At 45.5% G+C, this 26,524-nt stretch overlaps 1 protein-coding gene across 1 annotated transcript in view; it reads left to right on the top strand.

Moving 5' to 3' along the window:
• The window catches only part of TMEM237 (transmembrane protein 237), a 95,213-nt gene that overhangs the window by 5,520 nt on the left and 63,169 nt on the right, over positions 1-26,524 (top strand). Inside the window, 6 exon segments of the mRNA XM_073551428.1 lie at positions 9,495-9,551; positions 9,553-9,576; positions 18,771-18,802; positions 18,909-18,919; positions 19,080-19,142; positions 24,332-24,424. Of these exon segments, the coding sequence (XP_073407529.1) occupies positions 9,495-9,551; positions 9,553-9,576; positions 18,771-18,802; positions 18,909-18,919; positions 19,080-19,142; positions 24,332-24,424 (280 nt within the window).

The raw sequence follows: 26,524 nt of genomic DNA, 5'->3' as shown, positions 1-26,524 counted from the left end.
ATTTTGGAAACTAGATCACCCAAGCAACTAATCTAGATGTGAGGTGTGCACTTTGAACCCCCAAGTGCTTCACAGAAGTTTATAACGCAGAGCTGTGAAAATAAAAAAATATTTTTTTTTCCTCAAAAAATGATTTTTAGCCCACTATTTTTTATCTTCACAAGGGTAACAGGATAAATTGGACCCCAAAAGTTGTTGTCCAGTTTGTCCTGAGTACGCTGGTACCCCATATATGGGGGGGGGACCACTGTTCGGGGACAAGTTGGGGCTCGGAATGGAAGTAGTGACGTTTTGAAATGCCGACTTGATGGAATGGTCTGTGGGCGTCATGTTACGTTTGCAGAGCCCCTGATGTACCTAAACAGTGGAAACCCCCCATAAGTGACCCCATTTTGGAAACTAGACCCCCCAATGAACTTATCTAGATGTGTGGTGAGCACGTTGAACCCCCAAGTGCTTTACAGAAGTTTATAACGCAGAACCGTGAAAATAAAAAATCTTTTTCCACAAAAATTATTATTTTAGCCCCCATTTTTTTATTTTCCCAAGGGTAACAGGAGAAATTAGACCCCCAAAGTTGTTGTGCAATTTTTCCTGAGTACCCCGATACCCCATAAGTGGGGGTACACCACTGTTTGGGCACACGTAGGGGCTCGACATGGAGGGAGCACCGTTTGACCTTTTGAACGCAAAATTGGCTTGAATAAATGGTGGCTCCATGTCGCGTTTGGAGACCCCGTGATGTGCCGAAACAGTGGAAACCCCTCAATTCTATCTCCAACCCTAACCCCAACACACCCCTAACCCTAATCATAACCCTAACCACAACCCTAATCCCAACACACCCCTAACGAAATCCCAACTCTAACCCTAACCACAAGCCTAACCGTAATCCCAATTACAACCCTAAGTCCAACCCTAACCCTATTTCTAACCCTAATTCCAACCCTAGCCCTGGACCTAACCCTAATGGAAAAATAAAAAAAAAAATATTTTTTTTTTATTTTATTATTTGTCCCTACCTATAGGGGTGATAAGGGGGGCGGTGATTTACTTTTTTTTATTTTGATCACTATGAAAGTTTATCATAGTGATCAAAATAAATGAATGAATCTGCAGCGTTGCAGATTCGATTCGGCGCACTGCGCATGCGCCCGCCATCTTCCAAGATGGCGGCGCCCATGACGCTGGACGGATAGCAGGAGGTCGGAGGCACAAAGGAGGGTGAGAGGGGGTGATCGGAGGGCTGGGGGGGCGGAGGGAAGGCGGGGGGGGCAGATTATGACGGCGGCTGCCGATCGGTGCCGTCAGTCGGTGTGTGTGGGGGGGGGGGGGGGGTCGGGTCTCGGTGTCCAGCCATGTCCGATGCTATTTCAGCATCGGCCATGGCTGGATTGTAATATTTCACCAATTTTCATTGGTGAAATATTACAATCGCTCTGATTGGCAGTTTCACTTTTAACAGCCAATCAGAGCAATCGTAGGCACGTGGGGGCTAAGCCACACCCCCAGGTGTTAACTCTGAAGGGTCCTTTGTGTGCGGGTCGGGTGACCTTTCAGTGACCCCGGTCACCCGACCTGCAGGGGGGCTATTTATAGCATGACGCCTACGTAGGCGTCATAGGTCGTTTGGGCACGACTTTTCATGACGCCTACGTAGGAGTCATGGGTCGTGAAGGGGTTAAGGCCCAGGGCATATGGACGGGATAGTACGTCATGTCAGGAATGTGTTAATGATACAATTTTTGTGCTGATACGATCTTTTGATTGCCTGTTATTGCATTTTAATGCAATGTCATGACAACAAAAAAAACGTAGTTCTGGTGTTTTGATTTTTTTTCCCCACTACGCCGTTTAGCAATTGGGTTAATTTTTTTTTTTTTTTTATAGATTGGGCGATTCTGAACGCGGTGTTACTAAATGTTTTTTTTTTTTTTTTTTGAATGTGGTGAAAGGGTGTTGATTTGAACATTATATATAATTTGTTTTGTTTTTTACTTTTGGCATGCTGCAATAGCCTCCATGAGAGGCTAGAAGCTGCCATAACTGGATCGGCTCTGCTACATAGAAGTGATGCTCAGATCGCCTCTATGTAGTAGAGTTGCTATGAGCGCCGACCACAGGGTGGTGCTCACAGCAATCTGGCATCAACAACCATAGAGGTCTCAAGGGAGACCTAGTTGTCAAGCAGACACCGGTGACCTGCGATCACGATGCAGGTCACCGGTGTGCGTGACCGGAAGCGCTTGTTAAATGCCACTGTCAGAGTTTGTCAGTGGCATGTTACTAGCCGCAGACGGATCGTGATTCTGCCCACGGCTATGGCGGGCACGTTAGCTTGTCAAAACAGCTGACATGTCCCGGCTTTGATGTGGGCTCGCTCAATGCCGGAGCCCACATCAAAGTGGGGGATACTGACATCGGTGTACTATTACACCCAATGTCAGTTTTTTTAATGGACACATTGAAATATCATCAAGGCTGTAAATGTTACATATCTACAATCCATAATTATGATATGAAGACAATAGCTGCATTCACTATAAAATTACGAGAACTAGTCAAAATTATCTGCACAAGTTTCTTCAGATTTAAAAAAAAATATTACTGTATATACTCGTGTATAAGCCGACCCCCCCAATTTTGCCACAAAAAACTGGGAAACCGTATTGACTCGCGTATAATCCTAGGGTTAATGGTGGTCCAAGAAGATGCTCCATAAATAACCCCCCCATATGCTGCTGCACAAGGGTTAATGCTGGCCCATAAATATCCCCATATGCTGCTGCACAACGGTTAATGCTGAGCCATAAGATGCTCCATAAATATCCCCCATATACTACTGCACAAGGGTTAATGCTGCCCCGTAAGATGCTGCACAAGGGTTAATGCTGCCCCGTAAGATGCTCCATAAATACCCCCCATATGCTGCTGCAAAAGGGTTAATTCTGCCCCGTAAGATGCTCCATAAATACCCCCCATATGCTGCTGCACGAGGGTTAATGCTGCCCCATAAGATGCTCCATAAATACCCCCCATAATATGCTGCTGCACAAGGGTTAATGCTGCCCCATAAGATGCTCCATAAATACCCCCCATAATATGCTGCTGCACAAGGGTTAATGCTGCCCAAGAAGATGCTCCATAAATGCCCCTTATTTGCTGCTGCAATTAAAAAATTTTTTTTTTTTTTTTTTTAAATGACCTACTCACCTCTCCGTCGCTAGGGCAGGTGCTGGTGTCCTGAGCCCCAGGCACCGGCGATATTTACCGGTCACTGTTCCATCGCCGTCCACTGCTCTGTCTCCCGGGTCTCTGCAGTGACATTCATTCATCAGACGGCGCACACTGACTCCTCATCGTGCCCTCTGTCCTGAATGACACAGCGGTGCATGGCGATGGGACAGGTGAATATTGCTCTGCCCTCCGTCATACTCGCCTCTCCTGGCACACAATCTTCTCTGCAGCCCCTGCTTCTCCATCGGGCGTCTGCTTCCTGCATTCAGCGGTCACGTGGTACTGTCATTAAACTCATAAATATGTGCATATTCATGAGTTTAATGAGCGGTACCACGTGACCGCTGAATGCAGGAAGCAGACCACCGAGGGAGAAGTAGGGGCTGTAGAGACGTGCCAGGAAGGGGGTGAGTATGGTATCTGACACCCCTGCTCCCCCTTCCCCGTATATGACTTGCGTATAAGCCGAGAGGGGGACATTCAGCCCAAAAAAATGAAAATCTTGGCTCATACACGAGTATATATGGTAAAATCATGGCCACCTTTATTTTTTTTTTTCTTTACAGACAGGACAAAAAATTGTCATGTTTTCATAGACTGTCCTGGAATTTCTGGACGGTTGGCAAGCTTGGTCGCTGAGAAAGCAATTGTATGGTGGAGCCCGTGGGCTGCAATTTTCAGGCCCTTTGGATGCCTCAGTCCACATGCCAGACAGGAACAGCCAGAGGGCCAGATCTCCTGTGTGCTGCACTATAACCAGGTCTAATGTATACTACGTACATAGATTTGAGTTACTGCAAATTATGTCCTTCTTGGCTAAAAACACTTCAAAATTAAAAAGAGTATTTTTACCCCTCTGTACAATATGTAGTGTGACCTCTGCTAGAGTATGTGCTATGGAGCAGTGGGGGCACCCACACTCAGACCCTCAGCAACTAATGGCCCTTTAATAAACATCCATAAAAAAATGTCCTATATGACTTCTAAAACGGACCAGGCTATATGGGTCACCGAGAATGGCAAGTGGTTAACAGAAGGCCGACGTACACAGAGAAACACCTCTGGGACCTAAGAAATTTGTTACATAAACTATTATTTTATTTACTTTTTTTAACTTACTGTATTTTTCACACCATAAGATCCACCCCAAATTTTGGTGAGGAAAAATAGAAAGATTTTTTTTTTTTTAATAAAAATGAGGATCTTAGCTACTGTAAATACAGACTGTAACATGGAGAGCGGTGGATTGGGGTCACAGGTAGTAGAGTCCGTGCTGCACGAAACCAGCGAGGCCTTGGGATGGTGCTACATACCCCAAGCTTTAGAAATAAAAATTCAACCCATAGTTCTCACATAGACTTATTTATTTGTGTTTATAATAAATCTAACAAAAAGGAGAAAAATATAAATATATTTATACATACAAGTCTATAACAAACCTTACAAAACAATATTTAAAACTAAGGGTCCCTTTCACTTAGCGACGCACCAGCGATCCCGACAACGATACGACCTGGTACTTAGATCGCTGGTGCGTCGCTAGTGAGCTGCCAAACAGGCAGATCTCTTCAGCGACGCAGCAACGATCCGTATAACGCCCTCGGCAGTCGTTGGTACCTTTTCACAGCAGCTTTTCTGAACGATTCCCGCCTGCGTCCCTGAGTTCTGCGTCGCCAACGAGGTCGCTCATCGGGTCAAACACAGCGATGCGCGCTGGCCAGCGGGACACAGACTATGAAAAAATGGCCCAGGACATTCGACCACGATCAGCGATATCCATCGGGGGGCCGGTCGCCGTTGCGTGCCACATGTAGCGAGATCACGGTTGCATCACAAAATCGGTGACGCTTCAGCGATCTCACTATGTGAGATAGGGGCTTTAGCTACGTTAGACATAAGTAACAAAAACAAAAAGCACAAGAGTGACAGCACCCTGTTCCCCTACACAGCCCCACCAACATGCAGCCTCATGAGCGTGACAGTACCCACTGCCCAACACAGCCAAAAGGGATTTACAAATGTAAAGAAAATCCAGCTTTTTGGAAATTGCTAAACTTATTAGAAAATAAATAAAAACATGCTAAATTGCTGAGACAGAATAGAAACGTGTTTCAGATGCACATGGCCTCGTGTGTTTGAAACGCGTTGCTATGCTGTCTCTGCAATTTAGCATGTTTTGATTTTTTTATCTTTCATTAAATTTTGTGATTTCCAAGAAGTTGGATTTTCTTCATTTTATTTACATTTAGTCCCAGGGATTCTGTGCGCCTAAGCTTTTTTCTATTTTATGTACAAGGGCGTTACATCACCCCATTCACCTTGCAGTAAACCAATATGTGTGATCTCCCCTTCCCTACACATCCCCTCCTCCTCGTGTCCCCCTTCCCCACACAGCCCCTCAGCATCATCCCCCCATTCCGCACAGCCCCTTAGCCTGCCCCCTTAGTCCACAGAGCCACACATCGCGCCCCCCCTTGGTCCACAGAGCCACACATCGCGCCCCCCCTTGGTCCACAGAGCCACACATCGCGCCCCCTTGGACCACAGAGCCACACATCGCGCCCCCCCTTGGTCCACAGAGCCACACATCGCGCCCCCCCTTGGTCCACAGAGCCACACATCGTGCCCCCCCTTGGTCCACAGAGCCACACATCGCGCCCCCCTTGGTCCAGAGCCACACATCGTGCCCCCCCTTGGTCCACAGAGCCACACATCGCGCCCCCCTTGGTCCAGAGCCACACATCGCGCCCCCCTTGGTCCACAGAGCCACACATCGCGCCCCCCCTTGGTCCACAGAGCCACACATCGCGCCCCCCCTTGGTCCACAGAGCCACACATCGCGCCCCCCCTTGGTCCACAGAGCCACACATCGCGCCCCCCTTGGTCCACAGAGCCACACATCGCGCCCCCCCTTGGTCCACAGAGCCACACATCGCGCCCCCCCTTGGTCCACAGAGCCACACATCGCGCCCCCCCTTGGTCCACAGAGCCACACATCGCGCCCCCCCTTGGTCCACAGAGCCACACATTGCGCCCCCCCTTGGTCCACAGAGCCACACATCGCGCCCCCCCTTGGTCCACAGAGCCACACATCGCGCCCCCCCTTGGTCCACAGAGCCACACATCGCGCCCCCCCTTGGTCCACAGAGCCACACATCGCGCCCCCCCCCTTGGTCCACAGAGCCACACATCGCGCCCCCCCCCTTGGTCCACAGAGCCACACATCGCGCCCCCCTTGGTCCACAGAGCCACACATCGCGCCCCCCCTTGGTCCACAGAGCCACACATCGCGCCCCCCCCTTGGTCCACAGAGCCACACATCGCGCCCCCCTTGGCCCACAGAGCCACACATCGCACCCCCCCTTGGCCCACAGAGCCACACATCGCGCCCCCCTTGGCCCACAGAGCCACACATCGCGCCCCCCCTTGGCCCACAGAGCCACACATCGCGCCCCCCCTTGGCCCACAGAGCCACACATCGCGCCCCCCCTTGGCCCACAGAGCCACACATCGCGCCCCCCCCTTGGTCCACAGAGCCACACATCGCGCCCCCTTAGGCCTGTTTCACACTTCAGTTGTTTGACGTCAGTTGCAACCGAGAGAGACACAGTTTTCGCTGCTCCCAGAAAGCTGTTAAACTGCACCACAGGGAAAATCTTCTGGGCATGCGCAGTTTAAAATAGCGGTCCACTGCTGGAAAAAAAACGTTACATTGTCCGTCTACTCCAGCCTGCGGACGCAAAAAATTCTAACGGATCCATCAAAAAATGGATGTAAGGCCTGTTTCACACTTCCGTTTTTTGACGTCAGTCAAAATCCGCCAGTTTTTGGAAAAACGGATCCGCCCCTTTTTTGGCGTATCCGTTTTTCCCCCCATAGACTTGCATTAGTGGCGGATCTTTGACTGACGGTCGTCTGTTGCATTCGTTTTTGGACGGATCTGTCGGAATTGTAGCGTCTCCCGGGCGGAGCAGACAGACTCTGAAACGTTTTTTTGTAGCGACGGTCCTCTTTTTGGAAGTGCGCATGCCCTGAAGATTTTCTGCATGCATGCATTCTTTCTCTCTCTCTCCTTTTCCTTTAAAAATTCTGCCCTTTGCAACTTTGGCGGATCCGTCCAAAAAACGGTCCGATGACATCTGTTTGTTCCGAAACGGATCCGTTTTTTTCCTCTTTGGCAGATTTCAACTGATCACAAAAAACTGAAGTGTGAAACAGGCCTAACGGACGACCATCAGTCAAAAGCCACTGCTAATGCAAGTCTATGGGGGGGGGGTGGAAACCGGATCCGCTAAAAAAATGGCAAATCCGTTTTTTTTTCAAAAAACGGCAGATTTTGACTGACGTCAAATAACTGAAGCGTGAAACAGGCCTTAGTCCACAAGGCCCTCATCGTGACCACCTTCTCCACAAAGCCACTCATCACCCCTCCATTCCCCATACAGCCCCTCGTCATCCCCCCATTCCCCATACAGCCCCTCGTCATCACCCCATTCCCCACACAGCCCCACTCAAGTAACATAAACCCCTTTCCAAAATACATCCTCAGAGCACTCACGCAGAGTCCCCGAGTCCTCATTCCCATTTGTACAAGGTTCCGTGGTGCAGCCGCTCGGTCCTCTCCTCACACGGCTCCGTGGTGCAGCCGCTCGGTCCTCTCCTCCCACGGCTCCGTGGTGCAGCCGCTCGGTCCTCTCCTCCCACGGCTCCGTGGTGCAGCCGCTCGGTCCTCTCCTCACACGGCTCCGTGGTGCAGCCGCTCGGTCCTCTCCTCACACGGCTCCGTGGTGCAGCCGCTCGGTCCTCTCCTCACACGGCTCCGTGGTGCAGCCGCTCGGTCCTCTCCTCACACGGCTCCGTGGTGCAGCCGCTCGGTCCTCTCCTCACACGGCTCCGTGGTGCAGCCGCTCGGTCCTCTCCTCACACGGCTCCGTGGTGCAGCCGCTCGGTCCTCTCCTCACACGGCTCCGTGGTGCAGCCGCTCGGTCCTCTCCTCACACGGCTCCGTGGTGCAGCCGCTCGGTCCTCTCCTCCCACGGCTCCGTGGTGCAGCCGCTCGGTCCTCTCCTCCCACGGCTCCGTGGTGCAGCCGCTCGGTCCTCTCCTCACACGGCTCCGTGGTGCAGCCGCTCGGTCCTCTCCTCACACGGCTCCGTGGTGCAGCCGCTCGGTCCTCTCCTCCCACGGCTCCGTGGTGCAGCCGCTCGGTCCTCTCCTCCCACGGCTCCGTGGTGCAGCCGCTCGGTCCTCTCCTCCCACGGCTCCGTGGTGCAGCCGCTCGGTCCTCTCCTCCCACGGCTCCGTGGTGCAGCCGCTCGGTCCTCTCCTCACACGGCTCCGTGGTGCAGCCGCTCGGTCCTCTCCTCACACGGCTCCGTGGTGCAGCCGCTCGGTCCTCTCCTCACACGGCTCCGTGGTGCAGCCGCTCGGTCCTCTCCTCCCACGGCTCCGTGGTGCAGCCGCTCGGTCCTCTCCTCACACGGCTCCGTGGTGCAGCCGCTCGGTCCTCTCCTCACACGGCTCCGTGGTGCAGCCGCTCGGTCCTCTCCTCACACGGCTCCGTGGTGCAGCCGCTCGGTCCTCTCCTCACACGGCTCCGTGGTGCAGCCGCTCGGTCCTCTCCTCACACGGCTCCGTGGTGCAGCCGCTCGGTCCTCTCCTCACACGGCTCCGTGGTGCAGCCGCTCGGTCCTCTCCTCACACGGCTCCGTGGTGCAGCCGCTCGGTCCTCTCCTCACACGGCTCCGTGGTGCAGCCGCTCGGTCCTCTCCTCACACGGCTCCGTGGTGCAGCCGCTCGGTCCTCTCCTCACACGGCTCCGTGGTGCAGCCGCTCGGTCCTCTCCTCACACGGCTCCGTGGTGCAGCCGCTCGGTCCTCTCCTCACACGGCTCCGTGGTGCAGCCGCTCGGTCCTCTCCTCCCACGGCTCCGTGGTGCAGCCGCTCGGTCCTCTCCTCACACGGCTCCGTGGTGCAGCCGCTCGGTCCTCTCCTCACACGGCTCCGTGGTGCAGCCGCTCGGTCCTCTCCTCACACGGCTCCGTGGTGCAGCCCTGCTTTTCCTGCAGCCTCAGCAAAACACAACTTCAGTAGAGGCAAAACCCAAGCCACAACCCTCTATCGTGTCTTCCACTGGACTGAAGGAGGCCCCGCCCCTTCCGCTGACATCATTACCTCAAGAAATTAACTCCGTTCTAGTCACTACCCTGCGGGCGGTGGGAGAAAGGAGCGGAAGTCACCTGTGATCTCGGAAGTAGTCTCTGGGCCCATGGCAACGGGATAAAGCTCCAGCTACAAGGGCTTGGGTGCGGGCCTGCTCGCAGTATGGACGGGAGCCGGGTGAGCGCTGTAGCCAGTGTACGCTGATACCGGACTAATAGCGCTGCCGCCATTCACCGCACGGAGCTGAGGGCGGACAATGGGGTTGTCAGTGTGCAGTCATCTGCTGTCTGCCCCCTCCTGTGTCGTGTGGTTCTAGACCTGCGGGGGCCGGTACAGTGTGCCCCTCCTCCACAGTCCTGCACGTGGCACTAGGAGATGTAGCACTTAAAGGGATTGTCTGGAATTGTTTTATTTCAGTCCTGTTAAATCGTGGGTTTATGTATTTAAGCCACTCTGTCCTCTTTCGCCGATGTCCCCCGAGCATTCTCCATACATGATCCTACCTTCGCCGTGTAATTATAAGTGACGTTACGTCAGTAACGCTGCAGCCAGTCGCAGGGCTCAGCAGCACGTGACAACTAGACAAGAGCTTGGTGACTGACTGCAGCGTTGTTGACCTGATGTCACCATAAGCAATCACTGGAGCAGCAGAGCAGATTTAATGCTGGACCCTGGGAGGGTGAGGGACGTATATTTCTAGCGCAGGACTCTGAGATGGGAGATCCCGTTAATACAATGCAGACTTTGGTTGGAATATACACCACATTACTAGTAAAAAAAGATAGAACGATATAATAAATGGCCCTTTTTGGTTTTGTTGTTTTTTTTTTTTTTCTAAGACAGAAATGGATCCTGTAGTATGGAGATGTATAAGGGCAGGGTGCAGTCATCACCTCTGCAGGTTTTGGCTGATTGGTGTCTTTCTTATGTCTTTTGGATCCGCATGTGACTTTGACATGAAAACTCCATCAATAACTGCAGCTTTATTGTGCCCCCCCAAAAAAATCCCATGTGAAACCACCGTGAGGGCAGGGAACTGTGAGGACTCAAGTATTCATCATTACCAAATTACTTTCTGTGCTAAGGACTAAGATTATCAGACGTTTTGGATTATTGGCTGACAAATTCCAGCATTTCAAGTGTACATTGTTCCAATATCCATCTGACTGATCTAGACCATATGTACACAACTCTATTACATATTTGTGGCCCCTCTCTGTTGAATGGAGCCATACACTTATAGGGCCCCACTGTCCCTCCGTTTTCTTCCCGTTACATTGGGAAGCAGAGTAACAGACTGTGACATGCTTCACCACATGACTGATTACATGGTGTGTTCTTAAGCAGATAGGCCATCATACTATACCGCTCCGTTTTATGGGCTATACATTATGGGGACAGGACCATTCTACTATTAGTTCAGTGGTCTAAAAAAATATGATGGTGTTTAGCCTGCAGCAGCTTACAGCAGATGCATGAGGGACACTCAGGCCACTTCCTTCCACCGGGAATATTATAGTCTCTGATTTTAAATCACTGGTGGAAGGAAGTGGGCTGAGTTGCATCTGCTGTTAGCTGCAGTATGTGAAGTATGTATACAGCAGTATGTGTTTACTTTCTCACTTTGGTTGGCCAGAGGCATTGACCAATTTCACACCTTGGTGGGGCAATATTTACTTTTTACATACAGTCATATGTAAAAGTTTGGGCACCCCTATTAATGTTAACCTTTTTTCTTTATCACAATTTTGGTTTTTGCAACAGGTATTTCAGTTTCATATATCTAATAACTGATGGACTCAGTTATATTTCTGGATTCAAATGAGGTTTATTGTACTAACAGAAAATGTGCAATCTGCATTTAAACAAAATTTGACCGGTGCAAAAGTATGGGCACCCTTATCATTTTCTTGATTTGAACACTCCTAACTACTTTTTACTGACTTCCTGAAGCACTAAATTGGTTTTGTAACCTCATTGAGCTTTGAACTTCATAGCCAGGTGTATCAAATCATGAGAAAAGGTATTTAAAGTGGCCACTTGCAAGTAGTTCTCCTATTTGATTCTCCTATGAAGAGTGGCATCATGGGCTCCTCAAAACAACTCTCAAATGATCTGAAAACAAAGATTATTCAACATAGCTTTTCAGGGGAAGGATACAAAAAGTTGTCTCAGAGATTTAACCTGTCAGTTTCCACTGTGAGGAACATAGTAAGGAAATGGAAGAACACAGGTACAGTTCTTGTTAAGCCCAGAAGTGGCAGACCAAGAAAAATATCCGAAAGGCAGAGAAGAAGAATGGTGAGAACAGTCAAGGACAATCCACAGACCACCTCCAAAGACCTGCAGCATCATCTTGCTGCAGATGGTGTCACTGTGCATCGGTCAACAATACAGCGCATGCATAACGCTTTTTTGTATGACCAAACAACTCAATCTTTGTTTCATCAGTTCACAGGACCTTCTTCCAAAATGTAACTGGCTTGTCCAAATGTGCTTTTGCATACCTCAGGTGACTGTTTGTGGCGTGCTTGCAGAAACGGCTTCTTTCGCATCACTCTCCCATACAGCTTCTCCTTGTGTAAAGTGCGCTGTATTGTTGACCGATGCACAGTGACACCATCTGCAGCAAGATGATGCTGCAGGTCTTTGGAGGTGGTCTGTGGATTGTCCTTGACTGTTCTCACCATTCTTCTTTCTGCCTTTCTGATATTTTTCTTGGCCTGCCACTTCTGGGCTTAACAAGAACTGTACCTGTGTTCTTCCATTTCCTTACTATGTTCCTCACAGTGGAAACTGACAGGTTAAATCTCTGAGACAACTTTTTGTATCCTTCCCCTGAAAAGCTATGTTGAATAATCTTTGTTTTCAGATCATTTGAGAGTTGTTTTGAGGAGCCCATGATGCCACTCTTCATAGGAGAATCAAATAGGAGAACTACTTGCAAGTGGCCACTTTAAATACCTTTTCTCATGATTTGATACACCTGGCTATGAAGTTCAAAGCTCAATGAGGTTACAAAACCAATTTAGTGCTTCAGGAAGTCAGTAAAAAGTAGTTAGGAGTGTTCAAATCAAGAAAATGATAAGGGTGCCCATACTTTTGCACCGGTCAAATTTTGTTTAAATGCAGATTGCACATTTTCTGTTAGTACAATAAACCTCATTTGAATCCCGAAATATAACTGAGTCCATCAGTTATTAGATATATGAAACTGAAATACCTGTTGCAAAAACCAAAATTGTTATAAAGAAAAAAGGTTAACATTAATATGGGTGCCCAAACTTTTACATATGACTGTATCATCAATTTAACTAACATGTACTAATCCTATTAAATTGTACTAATCTTTGACATTCTCAACTGCCATGAACCTGAAGACATTATGGTTTAATCACAAAATTAAATGGGTTTCATATACTGCCGTACCTGCTTTTTTTTCCACTAAAACGCAGCAAAATCTGATACCTGCGTATTTGCAGCCTTTTTTTTTCATCACCCAGTGCTTTCAATGGTTGAAATATGCTGAAAGAAGTGACATGCTGCATTTTGCAAAAGACAAGGTTTTGCACAAAATGCTGAGGACAAAAGAAGCCAAGCTGAGTTCATGAGATTTCTGAAATCTCTTAGACTTTGCTGGTACTGTGGAAAAAAAATTGAAAAAATGCAGCGTGTGAACATAGCCTTAGATTTTTCCAGCTCTGAATCTAATGCTATTTCTCCTTTGACCTGCAGACTGGTTGGGAGGAATGCTGCTGCTTGACAACCCATTGAAAAACTTGTTAGGCCATGTTAGTCTAGCAGCCAGCTGTCAATCATTACTCAGAGCTGGCTTGTCACTGGAAAAGGGAAAAAAGCTTCTTGATGTCAGTTGCACCATTCTAATTCTCCTGTCTGATTGCAGTGTATTGATAATGTCTACCGATGGCAACCCCTTTCCCTTAACTCTCTTATAGCAAACTTGTTTAATTTTCTATGCTCCAGTTCTTCCAGCATGTCTGTAATATAGGTGACCAACTTGTGAAACCTTATGCCATTCCTTAGGGAAATGTCCTTATTGCTAAGGACAAAAATATACATACCGTATATACTCGAATATAAGCCGAGATTTTCAGTCCATTTTTTTGGGCTGAAAGTCCCCCTCTCGGCTTATATTCGAGTCATATACACTAGGGGGTCAGAGAGGGAGGGGGAGCGGGGGTGTCAGGTCATACTTACCCCTCCTGGCGCGGTCTCTGCAGCTCCGTTCTCCCACTGTCTTCCTTCCTGCCTTCAGTGGTCACATTGTACCGCTCATTAAACTCATGAATATGCGCATATTCATGAGTTTAATGAGCGGTACAATGTGACTGCTGAAGGCAGGAAGGAAGACAGTGGGAGAACGGAGCTGCAGAAACCGCGCCAGTACGGGTTAAGTATAGGCTATATTTACCTGTCTCCGCTCCATCGCTGCTTGCGGCTGTCTGATGTGTCCTCTGTCAGTGACATTCAGATAGCGCGCAGTGACGTGGTTAGTGCACTCCGTGCCCTCTGCTGCCTGAACGTCACTGACAGATGATGTGGCAGATAGTGGTGAGCAGCAGCGATGGACGCAGGACAGGTGAATGTCTCAGGTTCTGGGTCCTGAGCCATCAGCGACACCTGACACCCAGCGACAGAGAGGTGTGTCATTTTTTTTTATTTTTATTTGCAGCAGCGGCAGCATATGGGGGCATAATGTATGGAGCATCTTATGGGGGCATGATATATGGAGGATCTATGCCCTTTGGAGCAGCATATAGGGCATAATCTATGGAGCAGCATATGGGGGTATAATGTATGGAGCATGGGGGCAGCATATGTGGGCATAATCCATGAAGCAGCATATGGGAGCAGCATAATGGGGCATAATCTATGGATCATCTTATTGGGGCAGCATATGGGGGCATAATCTATGAAGCATTTTATGGGGCATAACCTTTATGGAGCAGCATATGGGGCATATCATTCTAGGGAGCATCTTATGGGGCCATTATTAACCTTTGTGCAGCATTATATTGTATGGAGCATCTTATTGGGCCCATCATGAACTGTATGGGGCATTATATGGGGCTCCTGATTCAATATGGCTATTCAAAAACATTTATCCTACTGATGTCTCAATTAATTTTACTTTTATTGGTATCTATTTTTATTTTTGAAATTTACCAGTAGCTGCTGCATTTTCCACCCTAGGCTTATACTCGAGTCACTAAGTTTTCCCAGTAATTTGTGGCAAAATTAGGGGGGTCGGCTTATACTCAAGCATATACGGTACTTTTCTACTTCATTGTGCTGAAATTTTCTTACATACAGAGAATTACGTTGAATTCAGACGTCCCGGACATACTGAGTGTACTGTAATCGCTCTGCTCCTTGCCTGATATCCTGCTCTGCACACATGCTGCAGCACAGGTCAGCTGATTACAGTGACTTCACTTTTTAGTGAACACTGAATATTCATTGCCCGGATATCCCCCCCCTCCCAGTTACACATAGGGCTGTGAAGTTGGTAAAGCCCCCGTCTCACAGCAATCTCGCTAGCGACATCGCTGCGGAGTCACAAGTTTTGTGACGCAACAGCGATCTCACCAGCGAGATTGCTGTGTGTGACACCTGTCGGCGACCGGCCCCCCTGCCGGTTATCGCTGATCGTCTTGGAATGGCCAGGACATTTTTTTGATTGCAGGTCTCCCGCTGGCCAGCACGCATCGCTGCGTGTGACAGGTGGGAGACCAGCGATCAGCGAGCTGGAGCCTGGTAACCAAGGTAAACATCAGGTTTCTAAGCGCCGCGCAGCGCTTAGAAACCTGATGTGCATGTTAGTTATCAGCGCGCTGGTGCAGGGAGCAGTTAACCAAGGTAAACATCGGGTTTCTAAGCGCCGAGCGGCAATTAGAAACCCGATGTGTACCTTGGTTACCAGCTCCCTGCACCAGCGCACTGGTAACTAAGGTACACAGTGGGTAACTAAGCGACGTGCGTCGCTTGTTACCCGTGTGTCGCTGGTGCTGATCGCTGGTGAAGCTGCCTGTTTGACAGCTCACCAGTGATCATGTAGCGACACACCAGCTATCCTGACAAGGTCATATCGTTGTCGGGATCGCTGGTGCGTCGCTGTGTGTGACGGGGCCCTAAGGCACACCTCCAACTCTGACTCCTCAATTTCCATGTTCCGACTCCACCAAAATGGGCTCTGACTCCACATCACTGGTTACACAGTCCCATTTAGTCACCTGCAGATTACCAATATGGCTGCAGGTAAATATGTTTTATGACTGAATCCTTTGAAACTGTTTTGTTCTGCTCCTGATGTTCTTAGTGTTTCCTGTTGGTATTTTCTCTTTATGTCAACCCAATCTTTAAGGAGTAGCCCAAAGCTAATATTGATTTAAAGTCCCTACCGTACCCTATCAGTTTTTTTTTTTTTTTAATTTTTTAACCTCCTTCTGTTTTGATGACGCTTCGTTTGTGAGCCACCAGTGGAATACTCAAATGGGACGTCATCAACGAGCAGAGGCTGTCCCCACCCTGAAACAAAGCATGATCAGTGACGCCAGTTTCAAGGGCTGGGCTAGTCCCTTCTCTACTAAGCATGCATTGGTTGTCTGTTCCAACGAGCTCCCTCGTTACTGTTCAATATTCTTTTCAATGTGCAGAGTGACAGTGCACGCCCTCTCTGGCTGTAATTAGAAGTGAAGATCTGGCAAGAGAGCACATTGTCAGGGTGCATTTAAGGAGAAAACGCGGCAAGCAGAGACCAGCCTCACCCTAAACAGACCTCACTTTCTCTACTTACAATGCACACTTAACAGTGCACTCTCTTGCTGGTTTGTCCTTTTTAATTTTAGCCTGAGATGGAGCGCATTGTCACTGTGCATGGGAAAGAATATCACACAGTAACATGGGAGCTTGTACTGAACATACCTCAGCATTGACAACTGACACATGCTCAATAGAGCAGGGAATAGCCCAGCCCCTGAAACTGATGTCCCTGGGGTGGGGATGGAGGCTGCAGCAGTGTCCATAGCCTCTGCCTCCTGATGACGTCTCGTTTGAGTATTCCAGCATGCTTGGGATTCTCAAACAAAACGTCATCAAAGCAGAAATAAATAAGAAAAAAAATAAAGCAGTTAGAGTACAGAGGGAAGAGACTGTTTACGTAAAGTATATTAGAAAAATTAATAATTATTACAATAAATGGACATTGAGGATTATAATCAATATAAGTTTTGGACCACCCCTTTAACTTCACTGGAACTAGAGGGGCCTTGGTCACTTCCTGTAAAAGAACTTTGTAGCATTTCATGAACTGACTGGTTACATTGGTGGCATGTCATTACAGGACCACACTTGTATCGTTGTGCTCTTTACAATAAGCCATTTATTCGCAGATGTTAGTAAATGCAGACTACATAGCGCAGGGTTGGGTATTATACACCTGTGGCGGGGGACTGTAAAGAAAAACTCTGAATTCAGTGACCCAGAGGTGTCCTAATACTTTTGTCCATGTTGTGTATAGCTAGATTAAAAGGGTTGTCCAGCCAAAATAAAACTTCCTAAGGGAATATATCTGCTTTTATTTTGCCTGGACAAACCCTTTAACGCTACCTTCCAACATATGTTTCCGTCAGGTATTGCAGCCACATTTGCACTATATGCCTTTTTGCAATGTATGTTTACCCAGCCTCACTGGCCTAAAAATGTGCCACGATACCTATTCCTACGCTAGGAAAAAAATAACTCAAAGATGGAAGGGAATAAGAAATCCCACAGGGTAAAAGAGATGCAACATAAAATAATAATAATAAAATAATAATAATAATAAATAACACAATATTTGAATATAAAAATGCCTTTATTAAAATATTGGCACAACAATTAAGTGCATTAAAAATATATGTATATATATAATAAAGTATACAACCACGTTAGCAATGTGTTTATGGATAATGGAAAAACCAATCCATAACAAAAGGCTTAATTAATGAACCAGGTAAAAAAATATATATATAGTGACACAAAAATTGCTACATAGAAAGAAAGAGAAATATATATATATAATGAATGTGCCCAAAGAGCAAAGGTGCAGCTGTGCAAAAAATTCAAATCGCACTGAGGGTGTGCAACAAAGATACAAAGTGTGAAATACCTGTAAGCCAACACTTTGAATCTTTGTTGCACACGCCTCAGTGCGATTTGAATTTTTTGCACAGCTGCACCTTTGCACTTTGGGCACATTCATTATATATATATATTTCTCTTTCTTTCTATGTAGCAATTTTTGTGTCACTATATATATATTTTTTTTTACCTGGTTCATTAATTAAGCCTTTTGTTATGGATTGGTTTTTCCATTATCCATAAACACATTGCTAACGTGGTTGTATATTTTATTATATATATACATATATTTTTAATGCACTTAATTGTTGTGCCAATATTTTAATAAAGGCATTTTTATATTCAAATATTGTGTTATTTATTATTATTATTATTATTTTATGTTGCATCTCTTTTACCCTGTGGGATTTCTTATTCCCATCCATCTTTGAGTTATTTTTTCCATTTATACCGGATGGTCTGCCATCCTTTGTTAGGGGGATTGTTTCAACCACATCTTTGAGATTTATTTATACCATCATACATGTTCACAAGATTATTATAAATAAATATATTGAGTTTGAATCCTTTTCCTCTGTTTATTCCTACGCTAGCGATGTACACCTGTACACTGTGCCTGTGCCACAGTCTCTATTGTCCTGGCAGGCCGCTCCCTGCGTTGTGTAAAAGCTGTGACCTGTGCATGAAGGACAGAAGGTTCTAACCTTTATAATCCGATAGTTTATCTGGAGGGATATTTCCGTGGGGGAATTAAGGAGATCTGCATGACAAGTGTTGTGTAAAGGAGCTGTCCGGCTTCCTGCATGAATACTGACTTTTGATGATGGGAAAACGGCAGGTGGTAAGTAACTGCACGAGGCATCATCGATTGCTTATCACCGAGGGCAGGGGGGCACCAACTGGGGCAGAAAGTGCCTGGATGCTAATTTGCATCTTCCTGTTGTCGCAGAGGTTGGATGTGTTGTGTCATGAGGCTTTTGTTGCACATTTATTTGCTGTACTCCCTTGCATTGATTTGTATAGTAGTGTCCATATACTACATGTAGGTGGGGACGGCAGATGTATTCTATTCAGTAGCAGATTAGTCTAGATATATTCTAAAAACAAAACAAGCCTTTGTGTTACTAGCCTTGTTCTCTTTCTGGCCACATGGTGGGTCTATGAAGTTACTATATGTGCAGTGTCGGTGCCGCCACAGTTAATGTTTTTTAATTTATTGCCAATTACAGGCGCCACCACGTGCCCTCCCACCAATGCCAAGGTAAATGGAACATGTTCATTCATACATTTTACACTTATTGCTTTTGATTTTAATTGATTATTCTTTGCTTTTTATATGTTTGCTTGGAAATCCTTCTGGTGTTAAGCACATATCAGGGTATGTAATGTTGATTTTTTTTTTTCTTTACTGCACCATATCGTTATATAATTATGTATATGTGTGTGTATATATATATATATATATATATATATTATATAGTACATTTTTGAATGATTTTAATACTATTATTGTATTTTCCCATCTAATTGATCTTCAGAAGATGAAGTTCCCATGGGCCGCCCAAAAAAGAAAAAGTCCAAACAACTTAATAGTGCATTAGGTAAGGGCAGTATTTAATGTGAAATAGATTTTACAGAATATTACATATACAGAAATGTTTATTTCCATTCTGTGTTCACGTGCAAAATACTTTTGGGCCCCGATTTATCAAAATTAGAGTTTTACACTCCAGTCTTAATGGATGGGTCACTGCAGAAAGATGATCCAGTCCCTGGCATGCCTATTAATGAATTTGGTGCATATTTTAGCTGGTGTGAGCCACCATATGGAATGTAGTCCACTCAGGGACTAGACTGCGTTTCCTTTGTAATATACGCCACTCTTGTGGTGTACCGTATATACTCGAGTATAAGCCGAGGCACCTAATTTTGCCACGGAAAACTGGGTAAGCTTATTGACTCAAGTATAAGCTTCCCCTCAAAAAATGTTCTGAAAAACTCAGCTTATACACGAGTATGTATGGTAATTTACGATTAAGTTGTCTCCTGCACTTAGCCACTCCTCCACCCTGTTAAGCTCCACCTACCTTTCCAAAAGCTGGTGGAATTGGAAAAGACTGGTGTTAAAAAAAGGGTTAAAGTTGCAAGATTTTTGCACAGCACTGTACATTTTAAACTGTTTTATGCCATGATTCTGCCATAAATCTGTTTGATGAATCGGAGTTTATAATAATAATAATAATAAATTTTATTTTTATAGCGCCGACATATTCCGCAGCACTTTACATTTCAGAGGGGATTTGTACAGACAATAGACATTACAGCATAACAATAATCACATACAGTAGATTATAACAAATACCAAGAGGAGTGAGGGCCCTGCTCGCAAGCTTACAGTCTATGAGGAAAGAGGTAGACACGAAAGGTGGGTGGTAACAGTTGCCCTGATTGTATGGACCAGCCATAATGTTAAGTGTGTAACAGTACAGACACAGAGGGCTAATGGATGCATAAAGCATGTGGGAACATGATGCTGGGAACCTGGTTATGGTAAAATTTTTGGCTCTGCCACACAGGGATAGGTTAGGTTAATGTGTTGAGGCGATAGGCCAGTCTGAATAAATGCGTTTTCAGGACACGCTTAAAATTGTGGGGACTGGGGACTAATCGTATTGACCTGGGAAGTGCATTCCAAAGAATTGGCGCGGCACGTGTAAAGTCTTGGAGACGGGAGTGGGAGGTTCTGACTATTGAGGATACTAACCTCAGGTCATCAGCAGAACGGAGGGCGCGGGTAGGGTGGTATACTGAAACAAGGGAGGAGATGTAGGGTGGTGCTGAGCCATGGAGGGCTTTGTGGGTGAGGGTAATAAGTTTATACTGAATTCTGGAGTGGATGGGTAGCCAGTGTAATGACTGGCACAAGGTAGAGGCATCGGTGTAACGATTGGTGAGGAATATGATCCTGGCTGCAGCATTCAAGACAGATTGGAGAGGGGAGAGTTTTGTAAGAGGGAGACCGATTAGAAGAGAGTTACAATAGTCGAGACGAGAATGAATAAGAGAAACAGTAAGAGTTTTTGCAGAGTCCAAAGTAAGAAAAGGTCGAATTCTAGAAATGTTTTTGAGGTGCAGATGACAAGAGCGAGCCAGTGATCGAATGTGGGGGGCAAAGGAAAGCTCGGAATCAAGTATGACCCCAAGACAGCGGGCATGTTGCTGGGGAGTAATAGTGGAACCACAGACGGAAATGGCAATGTCGGGTGTAGGTACATTAGTAGCGGGAGGAAACACAAGGAGTTCAGTCTTTGATAGGTTCAGTTTCAGATATAGTGAGGACATGATATTAGACACAGCGTTTAGACAATCGCCAGTGTTTTCTAGAAAGGCTGGCGTGATGTCAGGAGAAGAAGCGTATAATTGGGTGTCATCAGCATAGAGATGGTACTGGAAACCAAATCTACTGATTGTTTGACCAATAGGGGCAGTGTACAAGGAGAAGAGGAGGGGGCCTAGAACCGATCCTTGAGGAACCCCAACAGTAAGAGGAAGGTGAGAGGAGGAGGAACCGGCAAAAGAAACAGTAAAGGAGCGGTCGGAGAGATAGGAGTTTGTCTCTTAATGAAAGTCATAACATTTATTTAGAAGAATTTATCATGGATGTCTCTGTAGAATTCATCATGGATGTCTCTGTAGAATTCATCATGGATGTCTCTGTAGAATTCATCATGGATGTCTCTTATTCTGCAGTCTTTTTTCAGCACAACATCCAAGCATTTATACATCATGCTACAACTAAATATATGGAGCCTGATTGATGCAGTGCTTATGATTTTTCAGATGATCAGTACTTACCTTAAATATTACCACTGTGATTAAGCAAATCCTGGATTATTGGAGCTTTCCATGCTTTTTCACATTTCCTGCACCACGTTTGGTACCTTTTTTGTCAATCTGGGGCAAATATTGGGAAACTCTAACCCCTTACAGACATCCACCATATATGGTACAAGTCGGTAACGGGTGTACTCGGCAGATAATGGCTTTGTGTCACAGCCAGGACTTTCCTTCAACAGCCGCAAGTGGAGCTCCACCCGACCCTTGACTGGTAATCCGTTAAATACCGCGCTAACAGCGGCACTAACAGCACGCAAGCAAAGGAGCACGCAATCGCGGGGTGCCTATGGGTTGCTATGACAGCTGAGGTTCTGTTGATGACCTTCGTGCCTGTCATCTTGGAGTCCTTTGAAACTTAGCCTATGACTGGGCCTCAAAGGAGACTGTGATTGTTACTATATGCAGTAATACTGTGGTATTCCAGTGTATAGTACAAGCAATCAGATGATGATTTGGAACCAATCAGATGCCATTATGGTGTCCAAGGTCCCTAAGGGGACTAATAAATACAGTGGAAAAAAATAGATGATTTAAAATACACGTATTGCTGCATCCAAAAATAGTCTGATCTATAAAAATATAAAAATAATTTAACCTGATTGGTAAACACTATAAACATAAAAAATTAAAAAATGCCCAAATTGCGTTCTTTTGGTTACTGCCATACCACAAACAATGCTGTAAGAAGCGATCAAAATGTTATATCTATTCCTAAATACCGTATATACTCGTGTATAAGCTGAGTTTTTCAGCACATTTTTTTGTGATGAAAACGCCCCCCTCGGCTCATACATGAGTCATTTGTCCCAGAAAGACGGCGGGGGAGGGGGAGCAGCTGGTCACCGATGCAGGAGCCGGCGGCTGTGGCTAAAGCCTGTGCCACCACTATAGAGAAATGAAAATTCACTGCTCTGTAATAGCGCACAGTGACAGCTGCAGCCGCCGGCTTCCAGTACACATACTACTTACCTTCCTGCGTGACATCGCTGCATCTTGTTCATTCCGGCGCCAGCAGCTCTTCTGTCTGACCGATCACGTGGCCCCGCTCATTAAGGTAATGAATAATCACGCCTCTCCACTCCCATAGGCGTGGAGTGAATATTCATTACCTTAATAAGCGGGGCCACGTGATCGGTCGGACAGAATTGCTACTGGCGCCAAAACGAGGTGCAGCGAAGGCAGACAATTTAAGTAGGATGTTTTTTTTTTGTTATTTTTTTATAGGAACCATGCATATAAGGATAGGGTATAAGAAACCTTGCATACAAGTATAGGGGATAAGGTGCCTTGCATACAAGGACAGGGATGTGGGAGCCATGTATACCAGGATAGGGATGCATACCCGGCTTATACTCGAGTCAATAAGTTTACCCAGTTTTTCGATGCAAAATTAGGTGCCTCGGCTTATACTCAGGTCGACTTATAAGAGAGTATATACGGTAATATAAATAAAAACATTGTCTTGCTCTGCAAAAAATAAGTCCTCATACAGCTAAATCGATTGAAACGAAAAATTAATATGTTACAAGTATCGGAAAATGGTGACACATTCATTTTTTTCTCCATTTTCCAGTACACAGTGTGGTAAAATGATTGATGTAATTCAAAAGTACAACTCGTCCTGCAAAAAACAAGCCCTTACACCTCTGTGGCCAGAAAAAAAAAAGTTTTGGCTTTTGGAAGAAGGAATGTGGAAAAAAAGCAAAAGTGAAATTGGCCATGTTGAGAAGGGGTAAAAAGAGAAAAAAATGAGTGCACCATATAAACGTATTTATGTAGGGATTCTGCTTGTCTTCACGTATAACTATGCTTTTGATACTTGTCTAGCATAGACCCTGGTAATAGTATTGTACTTAATACCAGCTTGTATCGTTTACGGGGCTGGATATATATTTTATTTTTTGTTTCCTAATGCCTCCATAGTACAGACATTGACATATTTTTCTTGAATGATTTCTTTACCATCAGTTTACCAGTTATGTTTTACATATTCATCACTGTGCTAAAGTGTTAGGCAGGTGTTGAAAAATGCTACAAAGTAACAATACTTTCAAATATAGATGTGTTTTGGTGCGACCGTCCTTTGTTTTCATAACAGTATCAATTGTAGATACACTTGTACACAGGTTTTCAAGGAACTCGGCAGTGAGATTGTTACAAACATCTTGTGGAACTAACCACAGATCTGTAGATTCTGCAAATCCTTCTCTCTTAATGTAATCCCAGACAGATTCTGATGTTGAGATCAGGGCTCTGTGGCAGCCATATAATCACTTTCAGGACTCCTTGTTCTACTTTACGCTGGAGATAGTTAATGACATTGACTGTATATTTGGGGTCATTGTCCTGCTGCTGTGACATGAAACTGTCTTCCACAACCTCACATTTGCTATTCCTCACCCAGTTTTAAACCTACACAGCTGTTTCTGTTTCATCAATGACTACAGATGAAGATGATGATCATTATCATGTGTTTAGTATAATTGGTCACTCATATATGTGACTATAATCTTACAAAATCCTTGACTGTGCAAGAAGAATTAATGCCGGTTTGAAGGCTAAGTGCGGTGACACCAAATATTAATTTAATTTACATTTCTGTTTTTTTCACTTCACATTTTAATTGAGAAGTTGTGTTTTATTTTTTAAACTTCTGTTTTTGAAAGCATTCCTACTTTGCAGCATTTTTTCCATCCCTGCCTAAAACTTTTTTACCGTTCTGTATCTATCAAGTACTAGATCTTGTATTAAAAGGTATAGGCGAGGAAGTGTTACTAACAGCTCAGGGAGGGGTGTCAGCTTGGTGTTATTTGTGACTGACAGAGGTAACCGGATTGTTTCAATCTTTGCTATGCATGTATATATTTATGTTCTGTTTCTTTTTCTTTTGCAGAGGATGTTGCACAGGAGACAGTTTCGAAATCCTCAGAAAGTAAAGAACCTCTAACACCTGAGAGAAGAAAAAGGAAAAAAAAGAAGTTTGTAGGTAAGCTGGATTATAAAGTTATGATACAGGCCTGTCCAGATATTATAGTTATTATAGTTGTGTTTCATCCTTAACACCATTTTCCAATTTACATGTAAATACTCATCTTTTATGAACATTATAATTTCTTTCTTGCTTTTTTTTTTGCTCTGCTTTACTCACCTTCTGATCCTGAGTTACACATCTTATTCCTCAGGAGCTTGCGCTCTTACCTTGCATGTTCAAATCCTACCAAAGTCATCAGCGGCCTGGAGCTTTTATGTTATTACTATTATTATTATTATTATTATTATTATTATTATTATTATTACTACTATCATTATTATTGTTCCATTAAATCCACTGTACTCTACTTGTTCTACTTTAATCTGTCTGGGGTCTTTCTTGGTACACTGGAAAAATATACCGTAGGTTGTAATGTCATACTTGTATATTAGAATGGCAGTGTATTTAAAGAATTACTCCTTTTTTATGCAGACTATCCTACAGTGACTTGCAAAATTATTCACAGCCCCGTTGCCATTTTCAGCTTTTACTACCTCACAACCTGGAATTTCACCTTTTTTTTTTTTTTTTTTTTTTGAGGAGTTGCATCAGTTCATGCAAAGAACAAGCCTAAATTGTGAACATTTGGATTTCTTTTTATAGTAAAACTAACAACAAATAGGACAAAATAACTGTAAAAGTCAGTGTGCATAACTATCCACCCCCTAAAGTCAGTACTTTGTAGAACCTCCTTTTGCTCCAATTGGAGCTGCAAGTCGCTTTGGATGCGTCTCTATGAGCTTTCCACATCTTGCCATTGGGATTTTTGCCCATTCTTCACGGCAAAACTGCTCCAGCTCCTTCAAGTTAGATGGTTTCCTCTGGTGAACAGCAATCTTCAAGTCTGACCACAGATTCTCAGTTGGATTAGAGTCTGGGCTCTGACTGGGCCACTCCAAAAGATTTCCACATTTCCCCATAAACCACTTGAGTGTTGCTTTAGCAGTATACTGTAGATCATTGTCTTGTTGGAAGGTGACCCTCCGTCCCAGGCTTAAATAACTGACCGATGGAAACTGGTTTTGCTCAAGAATATCCCTGCATTTCGGATCATCCATCTTCCCCTCGACTCAGACCATTATATTATCCCTGTCCCTTCTGCCAACATAGCATTTAATTTGGCTGCCCGAAAGTTCAATTTTGGTCTCATCTGACCATAGTTCCTTCCTCCACACATTTAGGGAGTCTTCAACATGTCTTTTGGCAAACTCAAAATGAGCCTTACAATTTTTTTTGGCCACTCTTCTATAAAGGCCACCTCTATGGAGTGTACAACTTATTGTGGTCGTATGGACAGATACCTCAGTCTCTGCTTGGGAACTCTGCAGCTCCTTCAGGGTCACCTTTGGTCTCTGTGCTGCCTCTCTGATTAATGTCCCGTCCGCTGGCTTTTGGATCTCACATAATGTCTCTTTGATTAAAAACTTATATGAAGGTAATATCCTTATGTCTTTTGAACAAATCCAATTTAAATATAATATCCCTACATCCCAATTCTTAAGTAATCTTCAACTCAGATCAGCTGTCTGTTCACATTTACGTTATTCGTGTACGACCCAAGCTATCTCATCTCTCCCTCTAATAGGAATCCTTAAATCCCAAGGCCCTCAGGGCCTTATCTCTACTCTTAGGGTACCGTTACACTACGCGACGCACCAGCGATCCTGACGATACGACCTGGTAAGAATCGCTGGTAAGTCGCTAAATGGTCTCTAGTAAGCTGTCAGACAGATCTACTCAACGACGCAGCAACGATCCGTATAACGACCTTGGCAGTCGTTGGGACCTTGTCACACAGCAGCGATTCTGACGACTCCCGCCTACGTCCCTGAGTTCTGAGTCGCCAACGAGGTCGCTCGTCGGCGTCAAACACAGCGATGCATGCTGGCCAGCGGGAGGCCAACGATCAAGAAATTGCCCAGGACATTCGAGCACGATCAGCGAGATTGCAGCGGGGGGGGGCCCGGTCGCCGCTATGTGTCACATGTAGCGAGATCGCTGTTGCGTCACAAAATCTGTGACGTTTCAGCGATCTCGCTAACGATCTCGCTATGT

The sequence above is a fragment of the Dendrobates tinctorius genome, unplaced genomic scaffold (genome assembly GCF_039654945.1).
Source record: "Dendrobates tinctorius isolate UK_male_01 unplaced genomic scaffold, ASM3965494v1 ptg000177l, whole genome shotgun sequence".
Taxonomy (NCBI): Eukaryota; Metazoa; Chordata; class Amphibia; order Anura; family Dendrobatidae; genus Dendrobates; species Dendrobates tinctorius.
Note: the sequence above shows the minus strand (reverse complement) of the source record. Positions and strands in the feature narration are given on the sequence as shown.